At 37.1% G+C, this 17,409-nt stretch overlaps 4 protein-coding genes across 4 annotated transcripts; 2 read left to right on the forward strand and 2 right to left on the reverse strand.

Annotated features, from left to right (window-relative positions):
- The first annotated feature begins 1,624 nt into the window (after positions 1–1,624).
- On the forward strand, positions 1,625–4,375 carry LOC129245489 (testin). The gene is given in 4 exon segments (XM_054883676.1): positions 1,625–1,975; positions 1,978–2,187; positions 2,393–3,535; positions 3,588–4,375. Coding segments are annotated over 4 exon segments (2,028 nt in total). The 5' UTR covers positions 1,625–1,893; the 3' UTR covers positions 4,181–4,375.
- A 3,206-nt stretch (positions 4,376–7,581) lies between these two features.
- LOC129244462 (transposable element Tc3 transposase) lies at positions 7,582–13,160 on the reverse strand. The gene is made up of 2 exons (XM_054882100.1): positions 12,997–13,160; positions 7,582–11,039 (listed from the first exon to the last, which is right to left on the reverse strand). Exon 2 carries the CDS (start codon positions 10,475–10,477, stop codon positions 9,092–9,094), a length of 1,386 nt encoding a protein of 461 aa, XP_054738075.1. The 5' UTR covers positions 10,478–11,039; positions 12,997–13,160; the 3' UTR covers positions 7,582–9,091.
- Positions 13,161–14,349: 1,189 nt separating this feature from the next.
- LOC129244802 (dynein light chain roadblock-type 2) lies at positions 14,350–15,188 on the reverse strand. The gene is made up of 3 exons (XM_054882649.1): positions 15,066–15,188; positions 14,923–15,001; positions 14,350–14,859 (listed from the first exon to the last, which is right to left on the reverse strand). Exons 1-3 carry the CDS (start codon positions 15,066–15,068, stop codon positions 14,648–14,650), a joined length of 294 nt encoding a protein of 97 aa, XP_054738624.1. The 5' UTR covers positions 15,069–15,188; the 3' UTR covers positions 14,350–14,647.
- A 1,629-nt stretch (positions 15,189–16,817) lies between these two features.
- On the forward strand, positions 16,818–17,409 carry LOC129245194 (dynein light chain roadblock-type 2-like). The gene is made up of 2 exons (XM_054883224.1): positions 16,818–16,970; positions 17,032–17,409. Exons 1-2 carry the CDS (start codon positions 16,968–16,970, stop codon positions 17,326–17,328), a joined length of 300 nt encoding a protein of 99 aa, XP_054739199.1. The 5' UTR covers positions 16,818–16,967; the 3' UTR covers positions 17,329–17,409.

Raw genomic sequence — 17,409 nt, forward strand, 5'->3', positions numbered from 1 at the left:
GGAAAATGGAATGTGAAGCTCTCGCAAGACCAAGTGTGGTTGCATTTGTTACCAAAACTAATCTACACATTTGAGTAAATTTTGTCAAAATTTCCAGAGGAATGTAAAGATACAAACAAAGCAGCAACAAAGAAACAGGCCACTTTGACAATCAAAATACAAAATCGCAAAATCAGCTGCTCTATTGCAACAACATAGAATGAATTCGCCTTCATTGCTAGTAATTTTAAATTGTTTTTTTTATATTTTTTGATATTATATTCTCTTAAAAGAGAGCCGCACTGAGTTGTCAATCACACCTTATTTAATATACCTTGCGTATATCGCCCCTTCAAAGGAATGGAAAGCAAATGCTAGGTGTGCTCCAGCTACCCCATACTACCGCAATACTGCAACCCTGTCACTTGTTTGATACTAATGCTACATACACAACAGGCAACCGTTGCAGCAACTCGGCCATGTTGAAGCAACCGTTGCCTCGTGTGTAGCTGTGTTGCCAATTGATTTTCGTGTTGCTGCAACCGTTGCCTGAAATATCAAATAAATTTGATTTTTGGGATAGGTTGCTGCAACCGTTGCTTCGTGTGTATCATTGTTTACTGCTTTTACTCGTTCAGTTCGTTGAAAACAAGCGAAGAAGAAGGTTCGTGCGGAGTAAAATAAAGTGAAAAAGGAAAAAATGGCAATTGAAAATAATGAAAATTATGTTAATTTTATTAACGAATATAAAAATTTGAGAGAGCTGTAGGATATAAGTAATGAAAAATATAAAAATAAAAATTTTAGAAAAAAAGCATACGAACAATTAAAAAATGAATACAATAAAATTGATAAAAATTTCAAGTCCGCAAAAGAGTTTCCTGTTGCAAGATACCGCAAAGTTATTGCCAGTCTAATTTCTGCTGATATTGCCTCTCTCATTATGGTATCTTGTTTCGTTATTTTGGCCTTTACGAAGTCCAACAATTTTCCAAACAGGGCTTCGTCCATCCTCATGTAATTTTTATAGTCCGCTGGTCCATTTTCCTTCAGTTCTTTCAGCAGACTCTCGTTCGAAAATTCGATTTTTTTTTAAAGCCAATTTTTGGACCAAATTTTCTTTCTCTTCTTTTGTTGCATCTCTTCTTCCTCATTTTCGTACAAAAGTTCGTCAATTATAATAAGAGAAGTAATTTTACATATTTCGTCGATCATTTAAAAAATTTAATTTTACGTATCTTCCGCTCGTACCTTTCCTGCACCACAGTTATACACAATACTGAGATTGAAGCAACGGTCGCAACGTGTTTCTTAAACAAAGGCAACACGTTGCTTCAACGGTTGCCTGGTGTGTATTTAGCTTAACGAATAGAGAACAAGGAAGTTTGCGCGGTTCGTGTACCGTTAGTCCGCTTTCAATGAATGTGACAGAATGATCTGATTTGGTGACGTTATTTAAGAATCATTGAATCATGCTGATACATGTTGTATAAAGTTCCAAACTTTGATTTATATTGTATTCCTTGATGAACTATATTTAAAAAAAAATTTTAACTAAAAAAAATAGTCAAAATTGATCTAAATGTTGTGGCACTAAAATGTGTCGCAGGCGGTATTTCATATGTGTGGCAACCCTGTTCAAAATATAGTTATGACAGATGTGTGATTGGTGAAACACAAAAATAAATTTATTAATTGTATGAATGTGATTGTGCTATATGAAATAAAACAGTTGAAGGATATAGCAAACAAACATTTACTCCCATTCATAAAATACACAAGTAATCTGTGCCTTGTTTAGTGTTTTGCCGATTGTGCAAAAGCAATGAGATCATCATAGTAAAAAATATTCGTGGAAAAAAAATTACCTGGGAACCTAGGAGGATTCGATGACAGGGGAGAAGTAGGACTAACATGAGCATACGTGGCAATAGTGAGAACTGCGTGGAGGAGCCGGTTGCTCCAGAATGGCTTTCGAAACTGGAAAGTCGCCGGGCGTGCAGCGTGCAACAAAGTTGAGTCACGAAGTAGGTGCCGGTGCACCCTGTGGCGAATGTGGTGACAAATGTCCTGGCTTGGATTTACATTTTTGGCGTAAAGTGTGCCGTAATTGCAAGTGCCGTAAGGATCAACACAAATGTGTTGATGATGATCTATCGTCATGGGCACAGTTTGAGATTTTGGGACAAATTTGTTCAAAACCAGCTTGTAAGTAATCGGTTTCCGAGATGCTGATTTGTTTTAAGCATGAGCAATGCATACAAATTACACAAAAATGTATTTACATCAGCGCTTTACAGTTAAAATCATTGAATGTAGTACATACATATATATATTTATGCTAATTTATGTATAATGCGAGTATGCCATATCTAAGCACGATTGGTTTAACTTTTCTCTATTCTATTTACAGTTATTAAGATTAAAGCTCTCGCAAGCCAACCCGTTCAACTAGAATGGGTGCCGCCGAATACAACACCAGATGTCGTGTCCGATTATATGGATAAATTGGGTGCCGCCAAGGTGCCGATCGCGGGCAGCGATGCGGCACAAAAGCGTAAACAACAACTGGAATTCCAAGTGCCGCCGCACGATTTGAATGCCGAACTTTGCGACAATCTAACAGAAGCCGAAGCCGCACAACTTCAGCAATATGTAGTAAAAATACGAGAAAATTGCGTTGGGCAGGGCGTTGTTGTACGCATCGGAAACATGGGCATAGGCTTTGTTGAGTATATAGGACCACAACAACAAAATATGTTAAACGGTATTGATGCTTACAATGTACCGTCGAATGCTCAACAAATCCCATTTAATGCTGCTCTGTGCAGCGATGCAAATGAACTATCCTTTCACTCGCCGCTGCCGGTTAAAAATCTAGCAAATGCGCGATTTAGCGCTCAAATGCGCCAAGAAACTCCGGCACGGAAACTGAAATTTGGAACTGTGTGTAATTTGGCCAATATGTGCGGTCTGCCAGTAAATGTTGATTATGAAAAAGATGCTGTTTTCGCACAAATACTTCATTCGGAGCCACTTAAAAAAGCCCTAGAAAACAAAAGCAAGGGGTTGCCCATCACACCAGTAGTAATTTCACAAACGCAAATGTTGCCAGACTTTATGAATGCGTCCATTTTGAGTCCAGCCAGTAAGCAGAAGCTCAAAGAGATTGGCGTCAATGTAAAGGCGGTGCAAAGTGCCTTATTGAATAGTCCATTTTATGATGCACTCTACGATACACTTAAACAAAATGATATCAAATATGAGGATTGTAGTGTTTTAGGCCCCATACAAGAACTAAGAGAAGAGGTATTAGTTAATCGGCCAGTCGCAGAGGAGCTTAGTAGTTTTGTGTCGCAATTGCCAAACAGCGCTGCCATAATGTACACGAACCCTACCGAAAATAGCTTGGGAAAGTCGGGGCTTAGTGGTTCCAGCAGCAATGACTCGGGCTTTGGCTCCAAAGCCTCAACGCCGGTAGGTAGCGTCGACACACTGGGAGGTGGCTTACCAAGTGCCTTGCAACAAATGCGTCTAACTAACAATGTGATGAAAGGTACGTGTTACATAAGGCTTAATTTACCTTTATTTTATTATATGTATTACAGAGTTGCCGCCACCAGTCGTGAAATGTCGTGATTGTGCCAAGCCCATACCACTGGGCGATGTCGCTGTTAAAGCCGAACGCGCCGGCAAAGAAATAGCTTGGCATCCTGAGTGCTTCAAGTGTTACACATGTCGCGAGTTGTTGGCTGATTTGGTCTACTTCTTTCATGGCGGGCAAGTATATTGTGGTCGTGATTTGGCCATCAATTTGAAGATACCGCGTTGTAAAGCATGCGATGAATTGATTTTCACAAAGGAGTATACTGCTGCCGAAGGCGCTACATTCCATATTAAACATTTTTGCTGCTATCACTGCGACACTCCACTAGCTGGACAACAGTATATACCCGATGAAAAGACCAATATGCCATTATGTCTGAAATGTTACAATGAATTCTTTGCGGCAACTTGTCAACGTTGCAATCGTCAAATCGAACCGACCGATCAGGGTGTCGCCTGGGGTGATGTGCACTGGCACAGTGGCTGCTTCATTTGTGCTGGTGTGCAATGTGGCAAATCGTTGATCGGCGGACGTTTTTGTGTAAAACAGAAAATGCCTTTTTGTAGCCCAACATGTGTTAGGAGTATTATATGAAATAATTTTAATATACAACTAATAACTTAGTTTTACTGCAAAGGAAGTATTCAGCACAACACGAACAATTACATAATTCCTATTTAAAATACATTTATATGTCTACATATTTTTACACACTGTATTTTTACATGTATGCCAGTTTTTATGCACACTTTAAAGTGACACGAAATATACTTATACATTTTTTAAATACTTAAAGTTTTACTGTTTATAACGGTAATTGGGAAAGGTAAATATTACATTTGTAAACGAGTTTTTAATAAAATTCTGATTTATAAACGGCAGCAGTAAATTGTAAAAGTTTGACACAGGTATATACTCAGAACATCTAAGAGATATCATAAACGTAAATATTACAGCGCCGGACTTACATACAGGAAGACGTTGACCGCTTACTAATACAAACAAGAACAGATGCATATTCTCCAAAATATGAATTGAGATGAAATTCTTGACCCTATCATAAACGATTCTATAACTGTAGCTAAGCGCTTACCCTTCCGAAGAGGTGCCTTGTAGTCATGGTGCTAGAAGTAGACCGTATTATTACTTAGACATTCGCTGTGGTTCAGAGTTCCCAACAATAACTTTCGTGGAAATTGCAGAAATGAAGAATAGCTAGAAAATATTACGCATCTACGTGGCGGTTCTCGGAACAATATATCTTTATAAACGCGCTTAAAGGAGATTAAATTAGCATGAGTAATTGGCGTATAATCTATCATAGTTTCAGTCTTCCTGGGCTTTCCTTTTTGTTTGCGCAACAGTTTTATACAATTTTACCATTTACCTTTTGAGGCGTAAAACTAGAGCTCCATATTAAACTGAGGCTTTTGACGTTTCATTTAGCCGACAAATCAAAGAGATTTTTTACGGCAGAAATACACTCGAGGTTTGCCAGTGCCTGCCGAGGAACGATAACGACCGCTGTTAGGAAAAAAAAAGTTGTTGTTGTTTTAGCAGCATAAATAGTCCCCATACAAATACGCGGAATGCTGCTGAAATTACAGTCCTTGGCCAGATATATATACGGGCTCGTTCCGGTTACGTAGAACCGACTGTCGTGGGAATGAAAAAAATTTGTCGTTTGGTGTGCCGTTCTAGCTTTAGTATATAATCGTTCCTCTCTGGAGCATAGGCCCTCGACAAGACTTGTCTTGCGTTGGCTTCGTTAATCTATTTGATTTCTAATAGGGTAGGTGATTAGCCTGCCGCTATCAGTTCTAAGTAGTGGGAATGCCTACCTGTCGTTGCTTGGGAGCAACGCCTTCTTACTGCTTGGAGCGCCATCTGTGTGCCACATTTTTCTGGCAGAAGGATCGCACAGATGGTTGAGGACTTCGCTAAAGTGGTGTGTCTGCGCTATGGGCGGGAGGAAGGATAAAGGATAAGTTTTTGGGTTTGAGGAATGAGATTTTTTTTTTGACGTGATAACGTCTTATAATTCGATTTTGTCTGCGCTATGGGCAGGAGGAAGGATAAAGGATAAGTTTTTGGGTTTGAGGAATGAGATTTTTTTTTTTGACGTGATAACGTCTTATAATTCGATTTAGCTGGCTGCACGCACGAAAAAATGTGTCGTTATCTTGCTCAATCGTCGTTATCTTGCTAATGCGTCGTTACCTTGCTTGAACTGCAAGCGAAAGTGCGGAACGAACGACAAAGAGCACAATCGGCACCCGCATTCGGCAACGTTCGACATCTGGCTCTCTCCTACTTGAGTGAGCATATATATGTATGTATATGCGCATATGCATCGTGGCGCATATGTACATACATATATAAATTCACATATGTATTTATGTTTGCATATGCGCTCTTCCTGTATACATGGTAATGAACCATTTCTCTGTTGAGAATAGGTCGATGATAGGAAAAGTAGGAAATGAAAGGAGATGTTTCGAGTGTAATGTGTCTTGAAAAAGGCAAATCGATGGTGGTGCCTCTTAGTGTTGTTGACTTATTAACGTCTGATGCACAATCGAAATTGAACATATCTTTCATGAATTTGATAAATGTTTCGTAATTGTTCACGTTTGTGTAAATGTAACTTGATCAATTCCTTTGCGATTCCATTTACCTCCTTCTCTATATGCATACAAAATATCTATCAAAGAAACAAAATTAAAATTTTGTTTTGAAAATTGCAACCATTACATCAGTATTTTCTTATGACGCTGTCAAGTTAAACTATCGCCAGTAAACCGATTTTACAGGCAACCTCTTTTTTTTAGAAACGGGGAAAGTAGGTAAATTTGGAAAAGTGCGAGGACCGTCGTAACCCACAACCTCTGGGATGGCAGGCTAGTGCACTTTCGCTAAACTACCGAGGCTACATTTAATCGCTTATTTGGTCATATTTGTGATCATCAAATGAAATAAAAAAAAACACAAGTTTACTTGCTGTTAAGACATTTATTTCGTGCACGAGAGAGAAGCAATTTTAGCTTGACTTCAAAAGTGCCCTCCGGCCTTTTTTCTTTTTCTTTCAAGGACATCCATCAATTGGAATCCAGTCTTTTTCCATTTGGCTAATTCTAATGCAAAGGAGACTTCCCAACTTCCTCAACTATCATAAATACATATTTATAAATAAAAGTTAAAACAATGTAAATTTTTACTTCAATTATTCATCGAGAGCGTTTATTTTAGAGCTTTAAATACATTTGTGTTTAAAAAAATATTTTACAAGCGAAAAAATCACATAATTTCAGTATTATGCTGTTCTCATCACACACACACACACACGTGCATACATACAAACACGCATGCGATGCCATTCGATGCAAGCCATTGTTGCTCCTACGCCAGTCAGCATAAACGATCTTGCGCGGTGTGGAACTACAGTATTTAGGATTTCTAATTGTTACATGTTCAGGTCGTGAAATCATTGTTGTAGTAGTCATCCAAGGCGTACCAACTGTGGTGAAAATTGTTGCGCATCCATGCATTTGTAGCTGCTGAATGCTCGTTGGTCGCTTGGTACAAAGTGGAACTTAACTTGTAATAGTTACTTATGTAATTTTAGTTTAGTTTAATTAATTTCTTGTAGATAACATACCTAATGAACATATTTTGCTTCAAATTAAATTTCATTAAAAAATACAGTTACTAAAAGCTAATTCGTTACATACGAGTATGTACAGATAACACAAGTTTCCATACGCATTACGGTGTTTTTGTTTTTTTTGTTTTTGTATTTTTTGTTGGTTTCATTTAGATTTCCGATAATACTTCAGTTACTTCAGTACTTTTTACAAAAGAACTAATGCAGCACAATAAGAAGGATCCCAGTTACATATAGTGCAGCATATACCTGTGTGTATATATGATATTTACATACATACATACTTATTTAGGTATAGTGTAGGTAAACATAGTAAATACATATATGCATGTAGAGTGACGGTCAAAGAGTAGTAGCGTATATATTTTTTGTAAAATTATATTTCATACACTGCAAAAAAAAACTTTATAATTAAAAATTTCATACTTTGTGCAAAATTAAAAAAAAAAATTAATAAATTTTCAACACAATTTCAATCTTTTTAGAAGATTTTTACGGTGCTGTGCATTTTTTCTCCCATATTCTCCTGTTTTGTGGAAAAAATGCACAACACTATTAATAAAATAAAAGAATTACCCACTATCAACCATGATGTATATGGGCTAAAAAGCTGCGTGCCCATAATTTTTCTAATTTTCCCAAAAATTCTAGCTAAGAAGTTTGAAATTTTGAGAAAATTTGTTTAATTTCTTAAAATTTGCACATATTATAAATTACACGGTTGTAGCAAAATAAAAATAAAATATCAGAAATATTAAAAAGTAAAATTAAAAAAAAAAAATAATAATAAAAACTCGGCAATATTTCGCACTGCTCTTATTTCGACCGCCACTGTGCCTAATATGGGTTAAAAAGTGGATCATCGAGATCGGAAGATAATTAAAAAAAAAAACCAAAAATAAAATTCAAAAACACTAACAACTATCACAGAACATATGTATGTATGCACGCATCCATGTGCGTGAGGGAGTGTGAGATTTAGCAGCGTGCAAAGCGGGGGAGAACGATGTCAAGTTAGAGAAAATGTGTTGAGAAGCAGGTGCTAAGTGTGACACTGCTTTTAGTTTGCTCAGCTGTAATGCCTACGAGAAACCAACCCATATGTACATTTGTAGCAGGTGAATGAAAAGTAGTCAGTCTTGGCTCGTTATTAATTTCAGTAAAGCAACATATGTTTGCCGTTGTTGTTGTGTGAGTGTTTGATCGTTGTGCTTGCAAACCAAACAAGCAAGTAGTAGTCAGTTTTTTTTTTGTTTTTATATTTGGAGATAGGCATTATTCAATAAAAACTGCATAAATAAAAAAAAAATATTTGCGAATAATTTGGAAATTTTTGAAAACCCAATTAATTTTCTTTGATATTATATTTACCATGCATTTCTGCTAATTGCACATGCGTGATAAATTCTGTACATGGTTGTCCATGGAAATTGCATAAATGGTTTTTGTATTTTTCTGTTTTAAAGCAAATACCTTAGCAGTGCTTCAAGCGCGCACGCTTTATGGGCCAATATTTGGGCAAGGATCAAACACTCTCAGAACGGTTCGCAAATTTTTGCGCAACGAGGTATCAGATCGGAGAAATGCATACAAATTTCAAAATTTCTTTGCTAATCGTCGCAATTCCGATTGCAGTTCGGTTTAATGCTGGTATGTATTTACACATTACATGTATGTAGCTGACTTAGCATTATTTACAAATCGTTTATTCAGCGTCATTCTCCCCTTTTTGCTCACACGCACTGCTTTGCCTTTCAACCCTTCCATTGTGCTGATATGACCACGTTCTCGTCTAGCGTGGTTCTAGTCACCTTAACTATTCTATCCTAACCCTGCCATCGTCAACAGTTTGTGAAAATGCCGCGCGTATAGTATAACTCTGCAATGCGTTCAGGCAGTGTGCTGTAGAGATTGACTATAAAGTCCATGGGTAGACGCAACCATACTGAGCGTATACGAAATATGAGATCGTCTTTGCGCGAGAAGTGACGCCCACCATCGTAGACTTCGCGTATCAGCCAACCCCAAATATTTTCCATAATGTTAATGTCATGCGCGATCGTTGGCCATCGTTGCACTTTAATGCCTTCGGCTTCGAGCATTTCCTGTGTTGTGGGTGACATGTTGGCCGTCCAATTGTGATCTTGTAGTATAAAATCTGGATTGCCGCCCAATTTGGCAATGATATTCGGCCGTTCACGCAATATGGTTTCAATATATGCTTGTGGTCGTTGTTTCACCGTCGTCACCTCCATGTGAATTGGCCCACCGGCGGCGATTAACAAATATATAGAAACGGAATTACCGCGCGGCCGTTGCGACAGTGTTTGTTCATAATTACGTAAATCATGGAAGTAGCTGGAGAAGCCATCCGGTCCGTCTAGGTTGAATTTTCGTTCGTCCTGGAAGACGACACGCCGCCAGTGCTCCTCACCCCAAGCAATGTGTGAATTGGCGAAATTTAAACGTTCATTTTGATGGAACTGCGACAACACTGGCTCTATTTTGATCTTTTTGGAGTTAGTAGTTGCACTACCGGCTGCCGTAGTACCATTGCGAACCTGTGCGCCTACGGCTCCTGATTTTCCGCTATCCACCGCATTGGTGGAACGTGCATTAGTGGCTGAGGAGCGACTAGAGTTGGTTGCATTTGATTGCTGTGTAGGCGCGTGACTCGAGGCAGTACCACCACCGGTACTCGAGCTGGCCGCTGAAAAATTTGAGTTCTGATTTAGCGCGTGTATAGGAAGCGTGCGATTGTGGCTGTAGTTCTGTTGGTTGTGCTGAGCACTTTTGAATTTATGATTGGCCGCACCCGTGGTGGCTAATGTGTTGGCAACAGATGTGTTAGTATGATGGCTACTCTGCTGATAGTAGGGGTGGTGATGATGGTAGGTCATATGCTGCTGATGTTGCAGTTGCTTTAGTCGGTGCTGCGAATGCACAAGCAATTGTTGATGCGTTTGTGTGTTACTATGTGTTGCTGTCGTACTATTTTGTAGCTGTATTTGTTGCTGGTGTTGTTGTTGTTGATGAGTGAGATGTTGAAGTTGTTGCTGCTGCTGATATGGCTGAGAAGCCGCTGGCGTTGAGTACCGCAATTGGTAATGTGTGTTTGCTGCTGTTGTTGTTGTTGGTGTTGCCGATGAGGGTGCTGCATTGATTGTTACTGTTGACGTTGTTGCGCAGTAATTGTCAGTGTCTTTGAGGTAGTGTTGTTGGGCCATCAGAGGTTAGCCAGGCGCTTGCTAGCCGCCACTGCAAACTCTTTCAATTGCTCTTCTTATCGAAATAATTTCCTATTAATTTCTTTACCCCAACAACAATCAGAGCCAAGATAAAGTGCTTCAGATATATCCTTTGTTATGGCGGAACGAATTTAGCAAATTATAATAAGTTTCTTCATGCAAGCCCTGTCATTATATATTAATTATAAGCGCTTCACGAATCTCATCACAGCCAAAAGGACAAATATACGAAAGTAAATTAATCGATTTTCATACGAGTTCTTTGGCGATAATACACACGAATATGTATTTGCAAATGATTTGTATGAGGTTGTGTTTTTATGAGCATCCAATTCCGTCAGCTTCAGTATGAAAACTGGGTAAATTATTAAATGGATTGATTTATTAATAATACAACTTTAAAAGTATCTTCTCTAAGTCATGCGGGTACAAGAAACAATGGGTTCCGCTAACGAAGTATTAATATTATAACTCAACCAAGACTGTAGACTTATATTTAATATTTATGCTTTTTCTGCCTTTAAATGTGTTTAGGAAGTATCTGAAAAAGAGAAGAAATCAAAGAATTTATTTTAATATTTATATGTACGTACATATGTATATAAGTGTAGTGTTTTTTACTACTGCACGGAGCAATTGTTGCCTTATATGTATGTCTTCTTCATATGTAAAGTTTAAAAAATATTGGGAAATTCTGAAGGTATGACAGTTCTTGGTCAGCGTACGAGTGCGATACGTTTGGGTAAGGTAGAGCCAAAGGTCGCGAGATTGGTGGTCTTGAAGAATCTATAAATTATTGTAGCAGTGCATAATTGATACGAAGAATTTTTTCACCACAAGACCATCATCCGTCTTGTGGTGAAAAACATGAATTAACTAGAAGAAACTACTATTATATTTAATGTCATGTTCCTTTATGAAAATATAATATTAACTTTTAGAGCCGGGACATTCCGTTAAATCTAAATCGATCCTAATTAGTTGTAATTGGGTTTTGGTTGGTAAATTTTTTAGCTGAATTTTGTTAGTGAAACGGCTTGGGAACTGCACTTTCTCAACTTTATATGTTCATTCTACGTACAGGAATGACTCGGGCTGTCTCCCTAGTAAATAGAGCCTTTCTATATAGTGCATTGAACCTCACCCTTCAACTTCATATGTTTTTCGTTATTATTATAAATGGCTATTTGTGCATTGCGACCTGAATGTTCTTCATTAGCAAGCGTTTGATTGTTTGCATTTTGCCCAATTTAAGGAATTTTTTTCTACGTTGTTGTTGCTGTTGTCAGTTACTAAAATTCTTGTACTACAACTTGTGTGTTTTGGATGTTCCTTGCACCAATTTTCCTGCCGTCGTATTAGATGTGTTTGTATGTTTATTATAAATAAAACAAAATCATTTTAATTCATAAAATATAATACACAATGATTGTTACAGTTCTATGACCTAATATAAGAAATAAACCATGTAAGTTACCGGTTTACATCAAGTTAGAAGTGGCAAAACTACACACGTTTTAAAATTTTCTCAACTTGCCCATTTTGCCTGAAGTAAAAGAAGTTGGCAAACCCGAACAACTGTCGCATTATTTGCAGGTGACATATTACATATTTTTATAGCCATGTGTATGTACGAATGAATGTATCATGATACACCTTGCGATACTGATATCAATGCTAACGTAGATGGCAGCAGAGTACGCACCATCACAGCACATTAAAGCGCAGATATATACGTACTTCTGTATGTATATACAAGCATACAAACATATGTGGCATGCAATGGTCGGCAGAGGATACGCTACAATGTTTTGAGCATACCTAAATAAGAAACTTATATAATGATATTTGACCAGCTAAATATTTCCAGAAGCTAAATCAGCTTTTTCTCTATTTTTTAACTTTTCCCTTTTTTGATTGTACCTGAAAAAATACATCATTACGCATTAAGTGAATCACATTCGGAAGACCCTTCAATATGATGCGAATTTTTTATTCCTTATTTTATTGGTGGCCGAAGTTTATTCAATTTACACTGTAAATATATATTTGCACCAACAAATTCACGTATTTACATAAAACACTGTCCGGATATGTACATACAGAAATGATAAAGCAAAGCAAGCTACGTGCGTTTGCTTTTAATTCGTATCTATATACACGCACTTTATACATATTTACATCGAAAACCAGTCGATATTGTGAATATGTACATAAATCGTGACGAAACGAAAATTTTGCTCTCGGGAATCCACTGGATGTGTACGATTAAATTTTTCTTTATGCCAATTACTTATATCTTCTAGCACTTAGATTTATTTCTTCATCCTATGCATCCAAATTAAATGTATATACACGTTTCTAGATTCACTGAAAATAACACAATGAAATCACCAGACTCTGTAGCACATTTAGATGAAAAACCTACTTCCGGAACCCGAAGCCTCGCGAACACTCGTAATATCATTCAAATTTTGCACACAACTTCCTTCACGTACCTTTAATTAGATCATTTTAGCTGCATGAGAAAAACAGATCAAATTTGGTTCCATTTTTTATTTTGATTAATTGCGTTGGGCAAATAAATATGGAAACCTTGCATATCCGATGCAGCAATAGACAAACAGACAGGGCGAGCCAATGACTTTATTTCTGACTTTATGCAAGCTAATGAAGTTTATAGTTGTCAAATCACAACAACATGGTTGCATTAAGTGCCAAACACATAAATAAATACAGGGTGATATGACTCTTTTGAATTGTAAAAATTATACTTTTCACAACTTAAATATGCATTTTAACAACTTAAATATGACAAAATTAAATTAAATAGAGCCGCCGTTTATGAACTTGGCTGATGCTCTTCTAATGAAGATAAGGAAACTTTTGATTATTTGATGACCACCGGGACCTCATCGAAGAAGAAACCAAGCAGTGCACTATTATTAAGCAGATTGTGTAACCGCCTGTTAACAGAATTTTGAATCATTGAATTTGGTGTTCATACCCACGCATCTAATTAAGTGGAAATTAACAATTTAATTTTTTGTATTTTATTTTAATTTCGAACCTACCAACCCATTCGGCTACGGCGGCCGCCTGTTTAAATATATGGCCTCTGGTCACGGTCCAGCATGCTTGACTGCGCTTTGTGTGTGTTAGTGCAGTCGGGTGTCGTCGTGTCACACATACTTGTTGTCGGCTTTTGCATGATGAAATGGCCTCTGGTGACGCTCCAGCATGCTTGTCCAGCAGGCTTATATGTGTGCGTGTCGGCTGCTTGACGCTAATATCTAAAATTTTTGATTTTCATCATTCAAAAGCCGACAACAAGTATGTGTGACACAACGACACCCGACTGCACTAACACACACAAAGCGCAGTCAAGCATGCTGGACCGTCACCAGAGGCCAAAAATCAATAATTTTAGATATTAGCGTCAAGCACCCGACACGCACACATATAAGCCTGCTGGACAAGCATGCTGGAGCGTCACCAGAGGCCAATAGTCTTATGTATTAACATTATTAGAAGCCATTTAATGCATTACCGTTAAGTTAAGAAAAAAGGGAAAGAAAACAGGCAAGGGAAATTCTCACAAGATTTGTTTTTGCAGTTTGGTGGTTTGAATGTCAAAAGTAAAATCAGAATGTAAACAAATAATCCAAACAACAATGCAGCTGTTCTAATGTTTCCACCTTATATGAATTAGTTTTGCAATCAAGAATACAGAGAAACTGAACTAAAAGTACACAGGAATAAATAAACGTACATTCAACGAAAAATTTTGTTTTCAACGATAATATTCGGTTTTTTATATCTTTGAGCGCAAAAAAAATCAGTACTTTTTAGTTTCAAAAGCATTTGCATTGTGCTTTATTAAGTTCGTATCAAAATTAATACTAACATTAAATCACATAATATGCAAGCAGATCTTACGACATATTGTATATGGATCTGTATATATGTAGATGCAAACTAAAAATCGAAGGCAAACGCCAAAGCGAATCTATTAAAGGTGGTGTTGGTAAATCAGCTGAGTTGGCCTAGTGCCACCACTTTTAATGAATGCGCCTTGGCATACGCCGAATACAATACATAAAAAAGTAATTTAAGAAGCTCCATTTTTGAAAACTTCCATTCCACTATTTAGTCTGTGGGATTTTGAATGACTATCAATATAAAATCTTTATCGGGTGCAACCATAATTTCATGCTTTTTAGAACGCACACGCAGGAAAGTAAGATCGTTAGATGGGTCTAAGTCACGCACAACACTACGTGCTTTGTCAGACAGTTGACTCATGAGACCAGCGTACTGTACTGTGGTCGTGTTGTCCAATGTCGACTTGACTGGTATACCTTAAAAGACGTAATAACCCAAGTAAAGTAATCCACTTTAGTGTGCTCGGTATATAGAGTTACCTTCATTGTTGACAACGATAGTGCCGACAACACCCTTATGTGACTGGATGCGTTTCAATGTCTCCTCGACTTCTTGCGACTTAAAGACACATTTAAAGATTCCATTACATCGAAAGTTTCTGTGAAGTATTTGTTATATTTACCATGGCTCTCCGGATTTATTGCTAAAACCTGACAAAATTTGCAAAATTTTTTTTTTTTCAAGTCAATGGACGACTAGAATGAAAATCAATGTTGTCATCGCCCAAGTGGAAAACACAATTAGGGTTGTCTTGCACTAATATAAAAACGTACTATTATTTTAGTCTCACATTCCAGGGTGGCGTCTTAAAATGAAAATTATGGGTATCTATTCCGAATTTTATTCTACTTAGTTTTATTGGGCCATCATGCACTGCGTCCTCTGAAGTGTATATATGAATATGACCTCGAGCCCAAAATTTTATTATATTTTATTTAATGTTTTCATATTAGTTATCAGACGACAAGGTGATTCCACATAAGCTGACCAAGGTATAGTACGCAGTGTACTTAATAGTTAAGGTGGCGCCTTCTGAAAACCGTTACATTATTTTTCGCGATTTTGACAACCGGTTGACGTCCTCACTTGAAATAAACAAAACAAACAAAATAAGGGCTTAGTAATATTGCAATTTTAAGGTTTTCGAATTAAATAAAGTAATAAAAATCTGTGTATAATTTTTTGTGTTTGGATGTTAATACTTCTTTTGCTTACTCTTCCTCGCAAAAAACAAGTTACTTCTCTTTTTTTTTCGCTGCACTGAGCGAATTCACAATCGCACAACCGCAAGGCGAATTTTTTACAGGTGATGGCCTACGCATATAAGTAAAAACATAAGTGTATTATGTACCGTCTTGCACAATCTTGTATACTATCATTCTTCTATCATGAAGTTAGGCTTAACGTTTACACTAATACGAATCTCTTAAAGGTGGTATCGGTAAATCAGCTGATTTGTTTCGTAGTCTTTCCCCAAGTCCATGTGGCTTACAGCACTGAATAAACTAAGGCGAATTCGTTCTTTATTTTCTACTTTTCTAATACTTGCTTTGACTATCCAACGTACAAGACATTGTTGTTACTATAGTGCCACTACCATTAATGAATGCGCCTTGGTTTACATTTTATGAGAATATATTAAATATTTAATCTTTGCAAATTATACATTTTAGTTCTCCTAACATGGAGTCTTCAACAGTTTGTGTATATATTTTTCCATAGGAATATTTGTGTTTTAGTTTTTATATATATGTTTATGCATATATTCATAAATATTTATACATCTTTTGTATATGTACTTGTATTATTACTTTTTGATATGCAAAATAAAAATACCTAAATCATAAAAAAAAAATAAAATGTGACTCCTTCGAGTGAGTGCGAAATTCGCTCATTCAGGGCTCCAAAAAAGTTTATGAGCTCATAAAAAGGTATTTTATGATCCTATTGATTAGGGTTCGAAACTGTATGAAAAAACTTTTTGGAGAAAAATACCTCATCCAAGGCGAATCTATTACAGGTGGTGTTGGTAATTCAGCTGAGTTGTTTTTTTCTTTCGCGTTTCTATGTGGCTGTCAACTCAGAATTAAACAAGGCGAATTCATTATTCGTTTTCTACTTCCCCAATACCAAGGTGGATTTATTAAGGTGATGACAGGCACCCAGCTGAATTTTTAGCCGTAGATATGAACAACGTCAAAATGACGCATTGTTTGTATTTGTGTGCCTTGTCCAATACCTTGCCGTGACATTCAAACGCACTGTTGATCTAGTGCCACCACCTTAAATAAATGCGCCTTGACCTCATCCCATCATCTCTCTCGCTTACAAACGGAGTTGCTCTGATGGTAGAATTGTTCCTGTATGAAACCGCCTACTATAAACAAAAATTTAAATTTGATATAAATACATGTTATTTTTAATTGTGAAATGCAGCACTCATTGATGTAGCTGGCTATTGCGTCAAATACTTAAATTGTCTACTATTTTGCTAATATTGTTTCACGTTTTTCGGAATTTTATCATGGTAATATCTTATATATGGGCTTATTTTCAGAGCCTAACTGATTGAGCATTATATTCAACAGTCATTACTGGAGAACGTTGTACGCAGAAATGCGGAGAACACAGAACGCATCATGAGAAATGCAATTGGATATGTAGTGTCAAATAACGCTCTTGGAACCGTAGTGCAGTCGACATTCGACAACAGTACTTCTACTGGCATTGCAAAATTGATTGGTGGAATACTGGTACCAACTGCTCGTAGCGCAGTACGCGACTTAGATACCACCAATGACCTGGCCTTTTTGCGTATTGCCACGCGAAAATTTGAATATCTAGTGGCACCGGAAAAAGAATTCACGATTGTTGTGGTGCAGTAGCATCCCAAAATGATCATATTTTTATATGTTTATTATGGATTGATATAAATAGCAAACTATTAGAAAAATTCTAAATTTAAA

This window comes from Anastrepha obliqua, chromosome 4, assembly GCF_027943255.1.
Source record: "Anastrepha obliqua isolate idAnaObli1 chromosome 4, idAnaObli1_1.0, whole genome shotgun sequence".
NCBI classification, from domain to species: domain Eukaryota; kingdom Metazoa; phylum Arthropoda; class Insecta; order Diptera; family Tephritidae; genus Anastrepha; species Anastrepha obliqua.